Genomic DNA, 19,688 nt, shown 5'->3' with positions numbered 1-19,688 from the left:
CACCAAACACGGCTGGAAATGAATGATAATGCTGCCACATATCCAGCTGGATGTGTGAATGAAAGTTTGTTAAGTCCCTCATATCAACTTAAAGGTGATGATATTTTAATGTACTCGCAGCTTGCTCCCATTGGCCCCAAAGACAACCCCACCCACCTCCCTTAAAAAAAAATCATACTCATATTAGTATATGAGAGCTAAGTTTTGGCTAAAAGTTAATTTAATAGTGCTTAGGAGTAGATTGGACTAGTTTCAAGAGCATCTCGTTTGACTGTTTTATTTCTTTATCCTCTTCATGAGTGAGACACAACAAGAAAAGACATAATTTCAGCCACCGAAAAAAAAAAAAAACTACAGCCTGTGTGTTTGGCCGTCTGTCTGCCTCTGATTCTTGCCAGCCCAGCTGCTGATCTGCCTGCCCCAGTGGCTTCAGTTCTCCATTATCATGTCTGGTGGAGGGATGTGGGTAGAAGTCAATAGCTCAGTCTGATCTGTTGGCAATAACTCGTGATCAGAGTTTTTGGTATTTTGGTGTGTTTGTGTGTGTGTGTGTGTGTGTGAGAGAGAGAGAGAGAGACAAAACCCCACATCCGCCAGACTTGCTGGCAGTGTAAAGAGATTCCCACTGAGTTGAATTTGCTATGACAGGATGTACTGTGGTTAAATGTTTAGACACTAACCTGCCTGTTCCCTTCTGAGCCATGTGCAGAAATGGCATAATTAGGCTGAAGACAAAAGCATCATGCCCTCTGTTCACACCTCGAGATAAATATTGTAATACGATGCTCTGCTTTTATCTTTTTGTTACTTCAGCCCATGATAAATGGTACGTGAGACAGTGGTTTTGCATGCATGTGTGTGCATTTGCATGTGTGTGTATGTGTGTGTGTAACCAGAGCCCATCTGTTGTTGTGCATGCTGATATGGCAACTGCATCTGCGGGGATCTGACTAGCGCATTAGGGAAGAACACACATACTGTACGCACAGTCGCACACACACACACACTAAACCTGCAGATACTGGTCAGCTAACAGTTCATTTGACACTGTAATTAAAGCCAGTGATCATGGATCCATTCATCAGCCCACTTCCTCAGGGCGTCGACTGACCTCCAACAATATCACCATGAAACGGCAGGAGGGAGGTTGAGGAGGAGAGATGAAGGGTGGAGGGAAGAGGGAAGAGAGGAGCAGGGGAGGAGGGAAGAATAGAGGAGAACAAAATAATGGGTTGCAAGTAAATAAGGGAGAAAGTAGATGGGGAGTGATATAGGGATTGACAGGGTGCATGTTTATGGGCTTGGAGGTGTGTCTGCAGGGAGTGGGAGTGTGTGCGTGTGCGTGTGTGTGTGTGTGTGTGTGTGTGTGTGTGTGTGTGTGTGTGTGTGTGTGTGTGTGTGTGTGTGTGTGTGTGTGTCCAGGTAGTTCACCTTCCACCAGAGTTTCTTGTGTTGACCTTACCTGCTGTTTCACTGTTGCATCATTAGAATGAGTTATACACCATTACTGCCCTGCTGCTGCTATCTGCAGCTACTGGTTGCAAACGCAACACACACACACACACACACACCAGCACGGCGAGCACACAGAAAGGCACACATCGAATCATGGCAACCTGTATGAAAACAGCATGCATAAGTTATGTGCACCAGACTGTGAGGGGAAATAGGAAAGATATGTGGAGAGATCTGGGCAGGGAACGAGTCCAAGTTTGTGTAATTCATGCAACTCCCTGCTTTTTCTTTGTTGCTTTGTGTTATCAGGAAATGTAGTGAAAATCCATGTAAGAATCAATTATAATCCAGCCCTAGACCTGAATAGATTTGTTTGCAGATACAGTACTCACATCTGTGAATACAAACACACACACACACACACTTACAAGAATCCTTCACCCTGAAGTGCTGATACCATCTCTGAGTGACAACTATTTTTTAGATATTTTGAAATTTTGAATTTATTTTTTCTGAACACAGAGCATGAAAGGAAATACTTGAAATCATGTAGTGTGGTGCAATAAAACAGAACCTCAATTTTTTACTGCTGCAGGAGCTGAATTGGATTGATATGTTTTCACTGTAATTCTCTATTGTCATTAAATTAAGTATCCGCTGTCGTGTCAATAAACCAGGAGTTATATCACTATGGAGACACTGACTTCATGCAAACAGCAATTTCGTGCAGATGAATATTGACAACTGCTTCTTTGCTTTCGTCTTCAGGTTATTATTTCTCTTGTTGTTTTCTTCAACGGCTCCAGCAGCCGGATTTCCACAGAACAAATCTGCTCCTGATGAAGGGGCCCGTCCTAATTTAGGAAAAGCAGCCCACCTTTTCAGCGTCATGATTCATAGTCTGTGCAGTTCCCAGCATCTGTTATCACAGTTCATCTGAGGTTCTTTGTAAATATCCCTCTGCTTCTTGTTCCTGCTTCCATAACATTTACCACACGCGTACGAGCTGATATATCAACGTTTCCCTCAAAGCAACTTCATAGGTGCTATACATATTTTTGGGGACTGTTAGCAAAACTATTTTTGAGTGATACCCTATGTGTGTGTGTGTGTGTGTGTGTGTGTGTCAGCGTCAGCCTGATACACACATGGGCCTACTGGGACCACCCAAGCAGATGCTTCATTTACAAAATTATGCATTTAGGGCAGAGAAATAGGTCTGAACCGGGGGAGTTTAGTATAGTTACAGAATGAGACCAACGAGGATTGAAGCCATCAGTGAGATGCCCCATTGTGATCTCAGTATTGTTCTTTAGAAACTTCTGCCCTGTGTGTTAATCTGGATGAGGCGGCCAGACAAAAGACAGGAAAAAGGAAAGGCAAGAGAAGAGGATGCACCAGTGCCCTTTTAGCGTCTCTTTTCCCGTCAGAAGTTTTTAAGGGCAGCTTGGACACTAATCATTACCTCCTGTCTCTCATCTACACACATCACTGATGATCAGACTCTTTCTCTCTCCCTCCTGCCCACATTTTCTCTCTAAAATGGAAAAAACAACAACAGGGAATATGGATTGTTGACTCCACTAATATACTTTTATCCTGCTCCATCGCTCTCACTCTCTCTTTCTCTCAGCCAGTGTTGGCAGTCCTCCACTGACACACATGGAGGAAGTTTTTCACGCTCAGACTTAACATTCTTGAGGTTCCCAACTGGCAGCAGCTTGTCTTTTAACTCAACATGACGGATTTTAAACTAAATATTGCGTGTACTATGTGCTTTTAAAGTGTGTGTGTGTGTGTGTGTGTTTTCCTCTTGGGGGGTGGTGTTGGTTTCAGAGTGTCTGAGTGTCATCCTGTAGGGACGGCCTCTTAGTGTGTGGTCCGTATAGGAAATCCGAATCTCCAGTGAGAAACATGAGCGGTTTCCTCTGAGCACGCCATGAAAGTGGTGCAGCATCTAGTGTTTTCGGGAATGTATAAAACTGATTCTTTTGCATGTCATAAACTGCCTGGATAAAACAGAGTAATAAGAACAACAACAACTTCATTTTCAGACAATGCCTCAAAACAAGGAACAAAGCCTCCGACGGCCATGAGAGCTACGACTTGTCATGAGTCAAAGGAAGAAAGATGTCATATTATCACAGAGTAGTGCAGGGATGAGTCAACAAAACACTGGACTTAAAGGGATAGTTCAACATTTTAGCAAACTGGCCCATTCCCATAATCCCTATGGTTTTAGGAGTAGGTTCGTTACCTTTAATTGTCGGTGCAATTTTAGATCGGCGGAGCGGAGCCTGCTCAGAGCTACGCTACGGAGGCTAATGGGATTTCTTGGTTTCCCTCATCAAACTCATCAAATACACAATCCAACAACTCCAAAATGCTTCCGTGGACAAGTTGTGAGCTGCACATTCACCACGCTATGAGATAATAACAGAACGTTACGAGACAGAGTTGTTTTCGAGGCAAATGCAGAGACTGCTTGCTGAAAAACTGCCCCAGACGGGGACGTGCATCAGCGGTTTTGCATGAATTTACCTCGAAAACAACTCCGTGACGATTATTGTAACGATGACAACATCAAAATGGTGATTCTAGCAAAACCCGGTTTCTCAAAGCCGGGATACTCAAAAACCTGATCATAACTGGGATAATCAAGTCCATGTAAACACATTGAATGTTTCCCTAACCTCAAATAAGTGCTGATTTTATTTAAAACAATTCTCTTTCATCTCACCACATCATTTTGGTATCTGAACCTGATCGAACTTTACATTTTAACAAGCTTGTTTAAGAACATTAACTTAAGTTTGATCATTTATAGTATTTATAGTGTAACTTGTAGGAATCAAGTGTCCCTATCTCAACCACAAAATCACATGAAATTCACTGGAGTCATTGGATTAGATGGTGGATCTTGTAGCTATTTTTTTTTTAGCTCTCCTCCATCATGGACTGACTTCACTGCTGTCTTATTTAATGACGTGGAATAATAAACTAATATGTAATTACTGCATTTTGTTATCTGATGTTATCCTGACGGGCAGGAGGTGTCAGGTCAGAAAATAGAAACAGACCAGTGGGCCTGAAGCCAAAGATTGTTTTCATTTATTTTACCCAATGAATCAAGCATTTGTTTGTTTTAAAAATATTGCTGTCCAAGGTACATCAGCTCATATCTTATTATTGTATCTGCAACCAACAGCTTGAAAGCAAAACTCCAAATGTGATTAAACTGAAATTAAAAAAAGACTTGAAAGATTAATTGATGATAAATTGCTGCAGATTGAATATGCGTAGAGTGATGAAATGATTCATCGACTAAATGCTCCAACTCTAATATAAACAACATGTCGTGCCAGTGAAGAAGAAATGAATGAGTGGTGGTGAAGCAGAGGAGAGAGACACGATCTAAATATACCAGCTGAGGGCGGTGGAGAGGAGAAAAAGCGCCGGTCCCTCTGAAAACCAGTGTGATGAAAAATTAAGATGGGGGGCACACTTGAGAGCATAGAGGGAGAGAGAGGGGGAAAGGGGGAGGGAGTAGGAGAAGGGGGAGCGAGAAAGTGCTTTTATTGCCGGTCACTTTCACCTGTCGGTCTCGGAGATGGACAGATGAAATCAGACTCCTATTAAGGGGAGCTGGAAAAGTAGAACCTGCAGTGGGTCCAGAAACAACGGTAATAACTGCACCCTTTTTTCAGCATCCTGCCTCCATGATGCTGGAGCTGGTTATCTTTAACCATCTGTGCCCAAAGTGGTTCCTTATTGTTTTATACTCTTATTGCTTGTTCAGCAACATTGTCTGTTCGCTGGAATAAAACCATGTTTTACTTTTAACTCTTGTTCTTACTCTGCGGAACAACCACTACATTTGTCAACAAAGGCTTATAGCAGTGGATGGATTTCCACTTGCTCATCTAGTGCTGTAATAATCCCAGCCAAGAGGCTACAAAAGTCAAAAAACCTGGACTGAAATTGAATTAAAGAAGCCATTTCTTCCCTCTGGATTATTTTTTTTACTCTGTGCTCTTCCATGCCTGACGCCATCCTCTCTCTCCGCGTCAGGGACCACACAGTGGAAACCATTTGCATTTTGCCTTAATATATTTCCTAAATTCCAAAGCTTCAACAGATCCCTACTTTGCATTTGTTTATTTAGTTCAAAGTGTTTTTTTCTGTTATTGCCCAAGAACCTTGCAGAAAATTGAAGTGTAGTCAAAATGTGATAGATAAATATGAAAGTGGTGAGCTGTGTATTCTATGGAGAGAGGGACTTTGATGTTATTTTTGCAGTGTTAAGCCAGCTTATAGCTATGGTGTAGCTTGCGCCTGTAGGTGAGGGCTAGCTGTTCCCTTTTCTTTTATTGTCTGATGCTGTTGGACTTGTGGGTGATAGAAAGGCTCAGACAACATAACTGCGTTTACCACCTGGATCTGCACTGTCAGCAGCAGACACACTCTGCAGCGGCGCGGCGTTTCTGTATGGGCGCTGCATGCGCGTGCGTGTCTTTGTGTGCGTCTGACCCCGGGATGTTTTAGGGGTGGCGATGTCATGTGTGGACGACGGATTTGTAGTGACATCAGGATTGTACCTCGCGGTGCAACGAGTTCTCCAGGTTAACACAGACAGAGACAAAGCATGAGAGAGGGGGAGGAGGGAGATAGATGGATTGTGACACCCTTGGGTTGAATCGAGCTTTAGGGATGTGTTGGGGACACACATGTAGCAGCAGCAGGCAAGAGCTGATCTGAAAGATGGGGATGTCAAGTCTGTGATGTGCATTTTGCTGAAGTCAAATAGTACTGTTAAGTATAGTGAGAGGCAGAAAAAAGGCTGAGGAATGGAGGAGGAAAAGGCCAAAAGCATCCCACTCCTCATTTTCTCCCTCCCCCTCCTCCTTCCTATTTCACGCATGCACACACACACACACACACACACACACACACACACACACACACACACACACACACACACACGGTGAATGAGTGAGTGAGTGTTCAGCTTCCACAATGCTTGTTAAATTGGAGGCTTAATTTGGAGCCACTGGCTTTGTCCACAGGTCACATGGAGCAAATTTATCCACAAAGGCCAAATTGTGGATTTCATTAATGAAACACACATGAAACTCTCTCTCTCTCTCTCTCTCTCTCTCTCTCTCTCACACACATACACATACACATACACACACACACACTCCTGGCAGGATCAAGGAGGCCTAATCAAGCTGAAATATCCTGAGGTTGCAATTAGTTTTGGAGAGCCACGCTCCTAATTCTGGCCACAAAACAAACCATCCTCCATTAAGTTGCAAGAATGCACAGATTTCCTCTGACAAGTCATAATAATATTGTGCTCTGTCCATTTGCATTCGACTTCTGCTGTGTGCAAACAAACACACACACAAACAAACACAAACACACAGCTTTTAATGGCTTCTTGGTTTCTTCCTCCTAAACTTAGCCAAGAATCTGACCTTAAGAGCCTTTTTGTGTAACTACTGTGTGTGTGTGGATGTGTGTGTGGATGGATGGTGGATGTGTGTGTGTAGCTAGGATAAGCTCCAGTCCTATGTGACCTTGTAAAGGAAAAATGGGTACGGAAGGACAAATTCAACTTGAAAACATTCAGACGTCGTGAAATACGATACATCAGAAAGAGCTTTTTTTTCTTTTTCTTTTTTTTTTTTTTTTAAAACAAGCTCACAGCTCTGTGCAGCTTTATTTGGGCACCGCTGTGCTTTGGGCTAAATGCTAACATCAACATGCTAACATGCTCCAGCTACAGAACTAACATGCAGATGTGAACCAAGTCATTTTAACAATGTTCCCTGTTGTAGTTTAGATTGTTTATGCGCTAACATTACACAAACCAAAATAAAAGACATCTGAGCCTCGTGATGCTAGTACGGGACACATGTGTTGGCTGTTGGCTTGTGACCATGAATTTTTGTACACAATTTCATGGCAAATCCATTATATATGCTGAAATATTCATCCTGGACCCAAAAAGTGGTCGACCGATAAACCTCACCATCCCTAGAGCCACGCTGACACAGTGTGGCTAAAAACAAATCAGCGTTAGTCAGCAGAGTATTTCTCCTCAGATGGAACCACCCAGTTGGCAAGGTTTCCTCCAGCTCCAGCACATTCAGGTCTTAAAAATAAACACAGGTTAATCTACTGATTGATGATGGAAAGACGGGGGGAAAGTTTAAGAGAGTCGCCAACTTTTCTGTTACCGAAACACTAATTTCACTGTCAAAACATTTATTGTCACAACCATCAAGTGTGCCAGAGAAATATTTCATCCAGTTTTCAAATGTTCCGACAGCTTTGTTTCCTCCCTCCTCTTCATCCTTGTAGTTTTCTTTATGTTCTTCACTTCCCTTCGATGCACTCCTCTGCTTACCTTTCATCTTTCCTTTCTATCATCTCTGTGTCATTTCCGTTCCTCTTTGTTGCCTCTTGACAATATCAGACAATATCTTCCAGTTTCTTTTGATACTGTGACTTTGAATAGTTCAGTACTGCGAGTATCCTGATGACCTTAGGCACAGTACCACTTCACAGGAGAATGAGACGCTCATTGCTCTGTTGAATTCTCACAATGAATAAAATCAATTTCTACTGTTGCTAATTTTCTTTTCTTCTGTTGCTAGTTTTCTTTTGTACCATTCATTTGTGGGAAGCAGGACAAACACACATACACACACACACACACACACTTTGTGCTCCAAAGCAGAAAAACACAATTTCGCACACCATTGTTATTGACGTTTATATAGTGTGTTGTGACAGTGTACTCTGAATTTAAAGCGTTGATTCAATAAATAATGAAGATAAAAAAAACAACAACCATGGAATCCAAAAATCCGAAATGACTCATCCTGCAGCTGAACGTGGCCTCTTCCTCTTTTCTACAATAAAAACCTAATATTGTTCAGAAAGTTCAGCTCTGTTTTTACAATTGCATTGCACTTCTAATTTGCTTTGCTTTCACTTTCTGGCCAGTTCATCCCAAACTAGCTCCATAGGGTTCCAACCACAGTCTAGTTTTTTTTTCTTTTTTTCTTCTTGCTGTAGGACGAGCCGCTTACCAACCAGTCTGTCTCGCTTTGTTACAGTCCGACCTCCTGCAGTATACAGTACTATTCTCCTAGTCCTAATAATGTATCATTATTGGTGTAGTTTCCACCACTGCCTTTGTACATGTCGAGGGTTTGAAGTCAGGGACTATTTGCATTAATGCTGCAGGGAAAAATCTGATTTCTTAAAAAAAAAAAAAAAAAAGTTTTCTATGATATTTACTTTTTTTTTTATATCTTGTATAGTTTACTGCTTACCTTGGTGCCATTTAAGATTGCTCACTGGACTTGAACTGCTGATATTTCTACAAAGATTAGGCTGTTCTAAAACTTTTCACTGCTAGTGTGCAAGATGACAGCTAGCAGGGATCACTGGTTTCCTCACTAATTGGTGCAGAAGCCTTTTCTCACATCTAATGATAAAATTACACTGAACAAAATATGACACAATATCACTGAACATTTCATTGCTCTTTCACACATGTAGTTGAATACTTTTGGTCAATGCAAACCCTGATTGCTGCATTTTAGTTCTGGTTTGTTCGTGTGTAAATGGCTAATAACAAACAAACCAGGAGCTGTAAACATGGATTCACATGGACTGACTGATTGGACAATTTGGTGACTGTCATTCTGCATCATTAGGACAGCGAGTCACACAGCACTTTAATTTATCTTATGCATATATTTATATTCTTTGGTGTCACAAAGAGCTCGGGAAGAAATAACTGATGATGAGCATTAGTAGTATTATTAGATTGCAATTAAACTGCATGTTATAAATAATGCCAAAGGGGCAGAAAAAGGATGAAAAAGGAGGCAGAAATTACTGGGGCTACTGTGGGTTCGCTACATCACATACTTTTTAAATGGACTTAATGAAGTGTCAAATTACTCAGAGTGGGATAAAAGCACAGCACAGTGCAGTTTAACTGGGTTCGACTGTTGATCTGGAAGAAAATCCACACTTTCATATGCTGATACACATACATAGGTTACCACATGCATAATATGTTCTGTAGTATACCTCATAGTGTTTACATGTTAGATAAGATTGCTTCAATTAACAGATGTAATTTATGCATAAACAAGTTCATTTAACTGATGGTTGTTTCTTCTCATCCTAATAAGTCAGTGTGAACTGTGATGAAGGTGAGCATCGAATCCAGTCACTCTCTACAGTATAGTCTATGTCAGTGTACCTGGCAATAACCAATGTTAATGGGAGTGTATATGTTTGTTTTTGTCACTAATTCAAGTGTAAAAATGTTAAATTATTTGTGTCATATGAGGAATTTATTTTTTGAACTATGAAAATGGAAGAGGGAAGAAAATCCAGTGCGACCACACAATTGTTAATTAAACTTCACATCTTGTGTTTACTTGAACGTGTCTTTTCAAGTCAGAATAACTAAACCTAAACATTTGTTTTCACAATTCAAGACATGACTTTGAACTAATTTAGATTTGAATTTTTAAAGGCAGCAGAGAAACCTAGGTAAACTGACTACATAGATTTCAGAATTTACTGTCTAAAAAAAAAGAAGCAAAAAATGATGATCCATTTACTTTGACAAACCCTCCTTGATTTCTTTGTGTTCTCAGACCAAAATTAAATCAGCATACACACTGGATTTCGATTTATCCAAACCAAACAGATTTGATGTGATGAAACACCTTAAAGATGGTTTATCCTGTGGCGACTCAACCTGGTTTCTCAAAACTATTTATTCTCACAAATTATTTCACTGACACAGACAAAAAACAATTTGTCAGTGTTGAGAAACCCACTTCAGTTTTTTGTTATCTGTACGAGGGATAATGTGCTGACAATATACAGTATATCTGCTGGTAGCGAAATCACTTCATGTTAATTGCCGCAGTGACTGATGTAGAGTGTACAGGCATCCCATTTTCTAAATGGCGGATATCTCAGGCAATGGAAACTCCTTGAATATTAATGTATTTCCACTACATTTTTCTCCCCGACCATTGGGAGCTCAAGCAGAGCTCATATGCCCGTGAGATGTCTGTCCGGCTTTAGCTAAGATGCATACAAACACACACACCCATGCGTGCACACACACAAATACAGAGCGGAGATATAGAGGGGAAGCTGATCAGCCATGTGAAGCGGGGAGGGCACTCCAATGGGACTAATTAAAGGGATGGAACAGACTGCAGAACTCATCGGAGACCACCACTCTTTCTCTAACTCTATCTCTTTCTCCTCTCGCTTTTCTTTTTGCTTTTGCTCCTCTGTGTTCACTTAATGAAAGCTACATCATCCAGGGTTAGAGGATTCAATGCTGCTTTTCTTACCACTGTTCATGCCGGTGGATATGATCAAAGGTGTTGAGGAATTTTACATCCAATGTCTTAAAGCACCTGGGAACACTTGCACTGCACACGTGAGTGAAACAATTCACAAACGGACGCAAACAAGTGTAAACACAAGTGTTTACAAACTGTTAGCGCACAATCAGATCTGAAAATGCACAAACTTCATAAAGTTTATCCACGCACAAAAAAAACTATTGTTGCTTGTGAGTTCACACTGATGTGTGTATGTGTGTGCGTGTGCCTCTGAGTGTGTATGCATGAGTCACCATCAGCTGCTGAGTTTGATACTGATGGAGAGCCAAGCTGTTTAGATGCTATTGATCAGAACCCCGTGTTCCTGAGCAGCCAGACGCACACTCACACACACACACACACACATGCACGCACGCAGACACACAGCTGCCTCGACTCCCCTCCTTTCTCCCCCTGTTCTCCCTCTATTTTTCGGCTCCTTTCTGAATCCATTTCTGTATCACACACCCACTCGTTCTGCGGCAGACAGACCAAACAACCAGCCATAATGAAGTGGCACTGCATCATCACAAACACTGCTGTGTGTCTAAATGAGCTGGAGAGGAAGCAGGCAGCGTCTCTGCTTTGTTTCCTAATTATTTACTACAAGCAGAGCATAGGTGAGGACGGGAGGAAGGGGGTAAGAGGAGGAAGGAGAAGAGGGGAGGATATAGGACTAAAGGAGAGAAGAGCAGATGAATGGGAGAAAAGACAAAAAGTGACAATGAAGCATATATGTGTATGATTCTGTGTGTGTGTGATGCATGTATGTGTGTGTGTGATGCCCTCTAACCAGAGAAAGCCTTGGCTCAGCCTGTCTGGCTTTGCAGCTTCTCCCAGCTCTAGAAATGCCAGGTTACAGAGCCAAATGACTCACACACCCAGCTCAGAACTCAAGCCAGGGCTTAACACACACACAAACGTCCTCATGGCAAAAGTTCTCACACTCACATGCACGCACACAGATACACTGTATATGCCCGAATTCGTGTGTGCAAGTAGACACATCAGCTCATACTCGGGCCCAAGCAGGTTTGTGTATAATCTTACTCTGCAGTGAGCTAATCTGCACAGACTCTCTTCACAAACCTGGAAAGTTTGTTTTGTTTTTATTTACATCATCACAAATCTGCTCAAAAAGCAACTCACAAGAATCTTTTATATTTCTCTCTCCACCTTTGCTGGCCTGCAAGAAAAGTCATCAATCAGTCACTATGAATTTAAAAGATTTGAAGAGCAACTTGACCTGAAATCCATGTTTTGAGTTTACTGTCACTTTATTTTACTATCAGGTGACTCTGGTCGCACTCTACAGCGTTTGCTGCAGGGACAGTTCTTTGCCTTTTCCTAAGTAGCTTGAAAACACACGCTCTCAAGTGTGAGGTGACATCATGTTCACTCCGAGCTGAACAAAACCTCACATGGCAGAGCCACATAAAGAAGGAGTTCAGCTCTTGCTGGTGCAGAGACTGTAAGTGTGCAACCAAGACTTGCAGCAAAATCTGCATCAGTTATTAACCCTGTATTTTATTATTATTATTATTATTATTATTATTATTATTAAAAACAAGGCATGTTCAAGCTAGAATGAAACATTACATTTCTCAGCACAATATACACAGTACACATACACACACCTCCACAATTTTACTAACACAACTTCTCCCTGGTGGAGCAAAAGAATCTGCTCATCAGAAAATAAACTATTTGAATCATATGTATCTCTGCTACCACTTAAATGTAAACACCGGCAGCATAAGAAAATCCATTTTTAAAACTGAATTGCTCACTATTACTGCTCACTAATAAAACACAACTATTTTCGTTTAAAACTTTTCATTATTGTTTCTGTTCCAAGGTTGATTGCCTTGTTTGTGAGTTTGAGTTTGTTCGACTCGACAGATATTTGTCAGACCTAGGTATTGTAGGCTGTAAAAGCTTAGCACTGCTTTGGTTTGGATTACACTCCCCCTCACTTAACAGATGCTTTCTATTTGCAGCCATCAAAAATGCAAACACAGTAGCTAATCACTGGACTAGTGATTTTGACGCTGTTTTACTGTTGGTTGCCAAGAAAACAGAGAATTAAACACACATTAACACATGTACAAGCAGTGTTAGTCTCCTAATTCTTCCTCTGTACTTCATGCTGTCATCCCTTTGTTTCTTCCTCCTTGCTGTTACTTCCCTCTGTGTCTCTCGCTACATCCCCTTCAGTTTGAGTGTGTTTGCAGTAAACAATCATTTTGCCTGTGCAAATATATATATTTTTTCTTTAGAAAGTGAACGGAGTCTGTGAGTGCAAGTTGTGAATAGATTTTACAGTAAAAAGGTTCATGTTCGTGTGCTTTCAAAAACAAAAGACATGTTCTTCAGCAGACATGATGTTTCCTGTGTCATGCTCTCAGTCTTAGTTCATTGTGTAACGTCTGCTAATTGCCACGCAGCAAAAACAAAGCTGAGGCTGATGTCAAAGTCATGAACATAAAGTGGTGGAAGAATCAACCTTTTGGCCTGATGATGGTGCTAGAGGAAAAATGGTGGTTCACCAAAATGTCTGCAAATCACTCGGGGGAAACATGAATGTCTGCACCAAGTGCAATCTCACCCAAAAGCCCTTAATGCAGTGGTTCCCAACCTTTTTTGGTTCGTGACCCCATTTTGACATCACAAATTTCTGGCGACCCCGTCAATCAAGATGCGCCAGCTCAGCTATTTTTATATATATATGTTTATATGTTGCATTTTATTTGAACTCAATTTATATTGGAGAAAGTGAAAGTATAGAATTTAAGATTGTGTGTGGTGTTTTTAATCATAATTTAAAAAAGAATATTAGTTAAAAAAATATTTTTATCAGTATTTTTTTTTTTTTATCAATTACAAGACATTTCAGGCGACCCCATTTGAATTTGAGGCGACCCAGCATGACCCCAAGGTTGAAAAACACTGCCTTAATGTTTAGATTGATCTTGGGGATGATGAGCATCCATGCAAATTTTCATGGCGGTCCATCCCAGAATATGAGTCTTTAAGTAGTTATTGAGAAAGATATTTCAATTTGGACAAACGAAGCGCACCGGCTAACATAGAGGCTACCATTACCATCTCTACGGTGATAGGCTAATGCTGGCAAAGTTTTAAAGGCAGAGAGGGGGATGTGCATTTGAAAAAAAGTCATGTAATGCACAGCACAGGCTTGTCTAATTAACCTTTTTAATGAAGTCTTTTGCTGATGTTTGTTCTCTAATGTGTGTTTTTGTATCTCTCTGGCAGAATGCGGGAACGGGGTCCTTGCATTTGTGGAGTAGGTGTGTGGAGTCTACTGCTGTCCCTCTGTCTGGCCTCCCTGACACATGCACACAGAAGCCACACAGGTAGGTAGACGTATGTGTTTATGTGCTTTCAGGAGTACCGCACATAATCCTGTGAGTCTGCCACTGTCTGCGTGCAGCATTCACAGTATTGGATCTATCATAGATTACCACTGCAGGCAGCCTTTGCAGCCAATTTCTTTTCACATGTTGTAAAGTTGGAGTGAATAGGCTGTGCACCGCCCAAGGGAATGCAGGGGTCGGATTCACAGTGAAATACGAGACCACAGAGGGAGGTTGCCAGGAAGAACACACAAAAAGTTCTTTAATAAAAGGAAGAGGAATAAGAGTAATCCGACAAAGAAAGGTCTTCTTAGTTCACAGGCTTTTACGTCTTTGCAGCTCCATCAGGGTGGGGCAGCACATGAAAATGCCTGTACTTCACAGCACAGACAGCAAGCCGTGAGCCTCATGGATTAGAAATCCCCAGTTGCATGATTCCCCCTCCCATATGGGCCAAGTGGCTGAGTCACTAGCATGATTGAGCCCAGAGGCTTCTTACTGCTTTCCAGTTCATTTCTCGTGTGACTGTTGAGTCTTTGCCCCTCTCTTTAACAATGATTACCTGTGTGACACTGAAAACTGCCTGCCTCCGGAAACAAAGCCTTGATGGAGACAACACTGTACCCGCTCATGTGGATATGGACATCTGTGCGAAGCTGGGAATATTTAGGTTTTTGTTGAGGTGGTTTTGTACTAAATTGCTTTACAATGTCAAATGTTCTCAACCATTCCTTTATCTATTCCTATTCCTTTGGCATATTTTCTGAATTAAATTTAAATCAACCTGTGTGATATATTTAAATATTTTAAAGAACTGTCTAGGGTTATTGAACAAAAGAAAAACAATCAAAAAACTTGCACGACAGTGAAAGTAAAATACAAAATGTGCCCCAGACAGTGGGGCAGCCCTATTTGGTTGCAGAACCAGCAATGACATCCTCTCAATGTTCATTTAGAAGTTTCTAGCACTTGTCTGCAGGTGGGTTGGTTTTCAGTGTTGGATAGGTCTGGACTCATTGCTGGTAGTCCATCTTTTCCTGTTGAACTATTTTTCTGTGCCTCTGAATGTGAGATTTGGGTCATTGTCCTGACACTGGGTAACATATTTCGCTCTAAAATGCCTGGGTAATTTTCTGTTTTTTATCATGCCCTTGATACATTTACTGTCTCTAGAACCAGGACAACTGCCCCACAGTAAGATCGAACTTCAACCATGGTTTTTATGGTTTTATTTCAGTAATGGTGTCCTCCTTGGCTTTTACCCATGGAGCCCTACTTGGTTTACTATGCTGTGTATGGTACAGGCTGAAACCACCACTCCAGATTGCTCCAGGTCAGCCTGAAGCTCTTTAGATGTCTTGCATGGTGCTTTTTTTTTTTTTTTTACACAGGGAAAACCAACTTTTGCTAACTGTCTTTGAGTTTTTCCTTCGTGGTGCTTCCTTGAGGTTTTTTTTTTATGCCTGTGAAACTTCTTGATAACAAAATAAAATTGGTGAAGCAGGGATTTCAAAATCCTTGTTGATTGCTCTGTTGCCTTCAGAATCATTGTGGTTTTACTGGCTTACATTTCTGATGCTCTCAGATAGCTCTCCTCTCTTGTCTTTCTCCCTTCTCTCTTCGTGAGTCAACACTGAATAATGGCATCATGGTTATGATGTGATTGACCTTTGACCTTTGCATATAACAGTGTTTCCCCAACAATTGTACAGGCTTTTTTTTTCAAAGTCAGGACCACTGACTTGTATCATCAGAACAGACTTGGCCTGGGATTTTGTAAGCCTCCTTTCATATTTAAAAGAAAGAGTGAGAGCGAAAGTGTGTCTGTGTTCCACATGCCTCATCTATCTAGGGGAAACACTGTATAAAATATAGTTGTCTCATCGTTTTATCCTTATAAGACAAACCCTGACACATTTTTGAAGCTATACTCAAAAACATGTTTTGTGAGGTCTTAGTGACTGTGACCTTCGACAACCATCTTATCAGTTTGTGCCAAATTTGAAGATGTTTCCTTGCGATGTTACCGAGACGCTGTGTTCATGACTTACGTAGTTGAACAGCCTTAAATCATAATGGCTCCACGTCGGCAGTTTTAAGAAGCTTCATGAACGAGGCGAATTTGGAGCAGTTGTGTCTCTGGGCCCCCTCTCCAGAAAGAGGGGGCTCTTTTGAGAAGATTCTGTCGCCCTGGACCCATGTGCTTGTTCACGAATGTGAGTTCATGAGACAGGAGGGGACTTTTTCAGTGAAGCAAAGGAGTTCATGAGACAGGAGGGGACTTTTTCAGTGAAGCAAAGGAGTTTTGAATTGAATTGTGGGACAGAAAAAAAAAGTGTTTTAGAGGCAGCACCCCCTCAAAAAACAATCTACTTTTGATGAATGAACACAGAACCTCAAGTGTAGACAGCTTAGACTCCACAAGACACCTGAAGCACGTGCAGTCCTTACTGATTCTGGACCTGGGTGACACCAAATCAACAGATCTGATAGTGCTCCGGGGGGTTTTTAAGTTACAAGCCTTGTGTTACTGGCTTGATCACTTAGCCAGATTTCTTTTATTTCAAGACTGCTCCTCCAGATGAGTGCATGGGACAAGGACCGAAGCAGGGATGTGACTAACATGTTAAAAAACATATCTGACCAAAATAAGTAATTGAAAAAGACAAGAAACACCTAAGGACAAAACCATGAAGTGATGATAGTGAATTTTGTGTTTGGTTTGACTTCATGTGATAGGCAGAGAGGGCCTGAAAATGTTAAGCCCTGCCTTTGGCTGTCATGTCGTGATAGTGGCGTGCACCAGCTGCCCTTCATCTGAACGCTTTGTCTTTGTCATTGTTGTTCCCATGTTTTTCACGTCGCGTCACATGTTTAAGATGTCAGTGTGTTGTGTGTCTCAACATCTGCGTCTGTTTCATTAGCAAATGACTGAAAGGGAAATGATTGATGAACGATGTGAGTTTTTTTTTTTTTTTTTAAACAATGCAGCATCTTAAAAAGCCTCCAGAGCAGAACCTGGAAATGTCCCATAATGCTATCACTTCATTGAGACTACAAGGTTTTTTTAGCGAACGTTTACGTGTATGCACAGTAAATGTGTGTGTCCTTGTTGGGATGCGTGTAGCCATAACCACGGCTTTGTGCGTGCTGAGTCTGTTTGTGTGTAAGATTGACTTTGCTGTTCTCTGGCTGCCAGGCATTATCTCCTCCTCTCACAGAGAGATCCTTGACAAGGCAAGGGCAAACATTTCCATAAATGGAAGGATGGTGAAAAGACATGGAGAGAGGAAGGCAACGCTCTTTTCTTGTGGTGCATCACCGGGCTTTCAGTGAAGTGCTGAGGTCTGCACAAAGCTATGAAAACACTGAAAACATCGGGTGAGAGAGATAAATAGCAAAGTCACAAGATGAGAAAAGTTTAGCAGTTGTGGCTTTGTGTCGCTGAAGACTCTGTCGTCATTAATTTCATCATACGGTCCTCCCAAGTCTCCTAGAAACTGTGCTTGCATACCACTAACTTGTAAGTACTGTACGTGTTGTACTGTCACCTGACCGTATGTTCATCATAACGAGGATATGCTGTTAATTTAACTGATACTGAACCTGTCAGTAAAATGCTCACAGTGTATTAGTGTCAGTGTGTTTGTTTTCTAGCAAACTACAAGACTACAGCATTACTTGAAGAGGAACTATGTAGGATTTTTAGCTTAAATGTGCTACAGTGTTACCTTAATTAAACAGCTTTGGAGTAATTGTAATAATTTAATAAATTACATGAGAATGGAGGCTTCCATGTAGAGTCTCTTGGCTGAAAAACAACCTTGTAAGATCAGAGATCTCCAATCCAGTGTCCAAGCTCTCGTCAATGTGGCACCGTGACACAAACATGCCCCGTAACCCGTAATCTCATGTTTATGACAGATAAGACTACACAGATACAAGCTGTCATATCGTATATAACGTTATGTACCGCTCTATTGATTGCTTTCTCGCCAGCTGCATTGTAAACAAATGCACAGGGCCAGGAAGAGGCTTAGCAAAACAGCGGAAAAGTGACCGGACTTGCATAGTTCCCCTTTAAACTTTTTGTGCTTAGGTTTAGACTCTCGCAACACTGAGTTGCATAAATGCGGAAAACGTTCAACAGTGACTTCAGACATGAGGTGTTTATTTTAGATTTTACAAAATCTTCCCGCTAACCTCAACCGCTCCAATGTGACATCTGTGCGCTATGTACTCCTGCTAACCACCAAATCTCTTTGCAAATCTACTGCTGTTAATAAATGTGATTCATTTATTCCAAAAAAAAAAAAAAAAAGGAGTTCTCCCTGAACGTAATCAAGCCAGTGATTAACGTTGCCACCACAATGTAATTGGGAAAACAGTTTAGCTGTAAATGAACATCATTTCAAAAAGATGGTGTCACTGAAGGAGTGGCAGTAATGACGGTGTCAATGTTTTTGGTGACACAGTCATGTGTGTGCGTGTGCATGCGTGCATGTGTGTGTGAAGACATGTGTAGGGACTGCATGCTCCTGTTAATGGGTCATTGATTGCAGAGTAAGTTGTAATCAGGGAGTTACAGCGTTATCCAGTTGCAGTTTGTCTGAGTGCTGAAAAACAGAGGAGTAATCAGATAATTACTGAATACAATCCCTTAGGTCACTTCAAGGTTGATGCCCTCACACATGCAACACACACACACACCCCCCGATTCTCTCTTGCACACACACAGGCACATTGGCAAGTAAAGAAACTGTAATTGTAGTTTTACAGAGCTGAGCAGGTTACTAAGTATTTTGGTGGATGGAAAGGTAAGGTGGTACCTGATTTGAGCCAGTGTGTTAGCGCTGGGGCTTTTTTTTTTTATTTCATTTTTTTGCATGATGTAATATATCTCATGCTTGAATATTGAGTTTTTACAATATGCATTAAAAAAAATTGTTACAGAAGATGTGATAGCAGGTGTGGACCTGTTGCTGTGGTTTTTGAAAACAGCCTTTACTCAGCTGAAAGTCAATTTCACAGCATATCCTATAGGAACAGTGTGGAAGAAGAAAAGATGCTGATCTGAGCGCAGTTTGTGTTTGCTGACCACGTGTTATCTCTTGTTAAGAGAGGTTAAGCCATGAGAGTCAACTGAACAACTCAACTACAGTATAGCTAAAGCAAGCCAGCCAGCTGTCTGCAGATAGCAGCCCGAGGTCATGTCAAGAGACAAACAGTAAGAGCAAAGGAATTAGCGTTCAGACTTTCATGCTCTGTCTGTGCTGAAACTGATAAGTAAAATGAATGTCCAGGCTTAATGTAGTCGAACATGGGCTACTGATGTAGCAGTAAGGGAAAGACATCTTAGAAAATATACTATGCTTCAAATATGTTTTTGTTTTTCCTGCATCTTGTAGAA

The 19,688-nt window shown here is 41.3% G+C and overlaps 1 protein-coding gene across 1 annotated transcript in view; it reads left to right on the top strand.

Moving 5' to 3' along the window:
* LOC146984698 (chemokine-like protein TAFA-2) overlaps window positions 1-19,688 on the top strand; it is a 77,430-nt gene that overhangs the window by 23,182 nt on the left and 34,560 nt on the right. Inside the window, exon 2 of the mRNA XM_085782047.1 lies at window positions 14,178-14,278. Within this exon, the coding sequence (XP_085638173.1) occupies window positions 14,179-14,278 (100 nt within the window). The 5' untranslated portion in view covers window position 14,178. The remainder of the gene's footprint in view (window positions 1-14,177; window positions 14,279-19,688) is intronic.

This window comes from Trachurus japonicus, chromosome 7, assembly GCF_045865225.1.
Source record: "Trachurus japonicus isolate A0001 chromosome 7, Traja_1.0".
Classification (NCBI taxonomy): Eukaryota; Metazoa; Chordata; class Actinopteri; order Carangiformes; family Carangidae; genus Trachurus; species Trachurus japonicus.
This window is presented reverse-complemented; position numbering and strand designations above follow the sequence as displayed.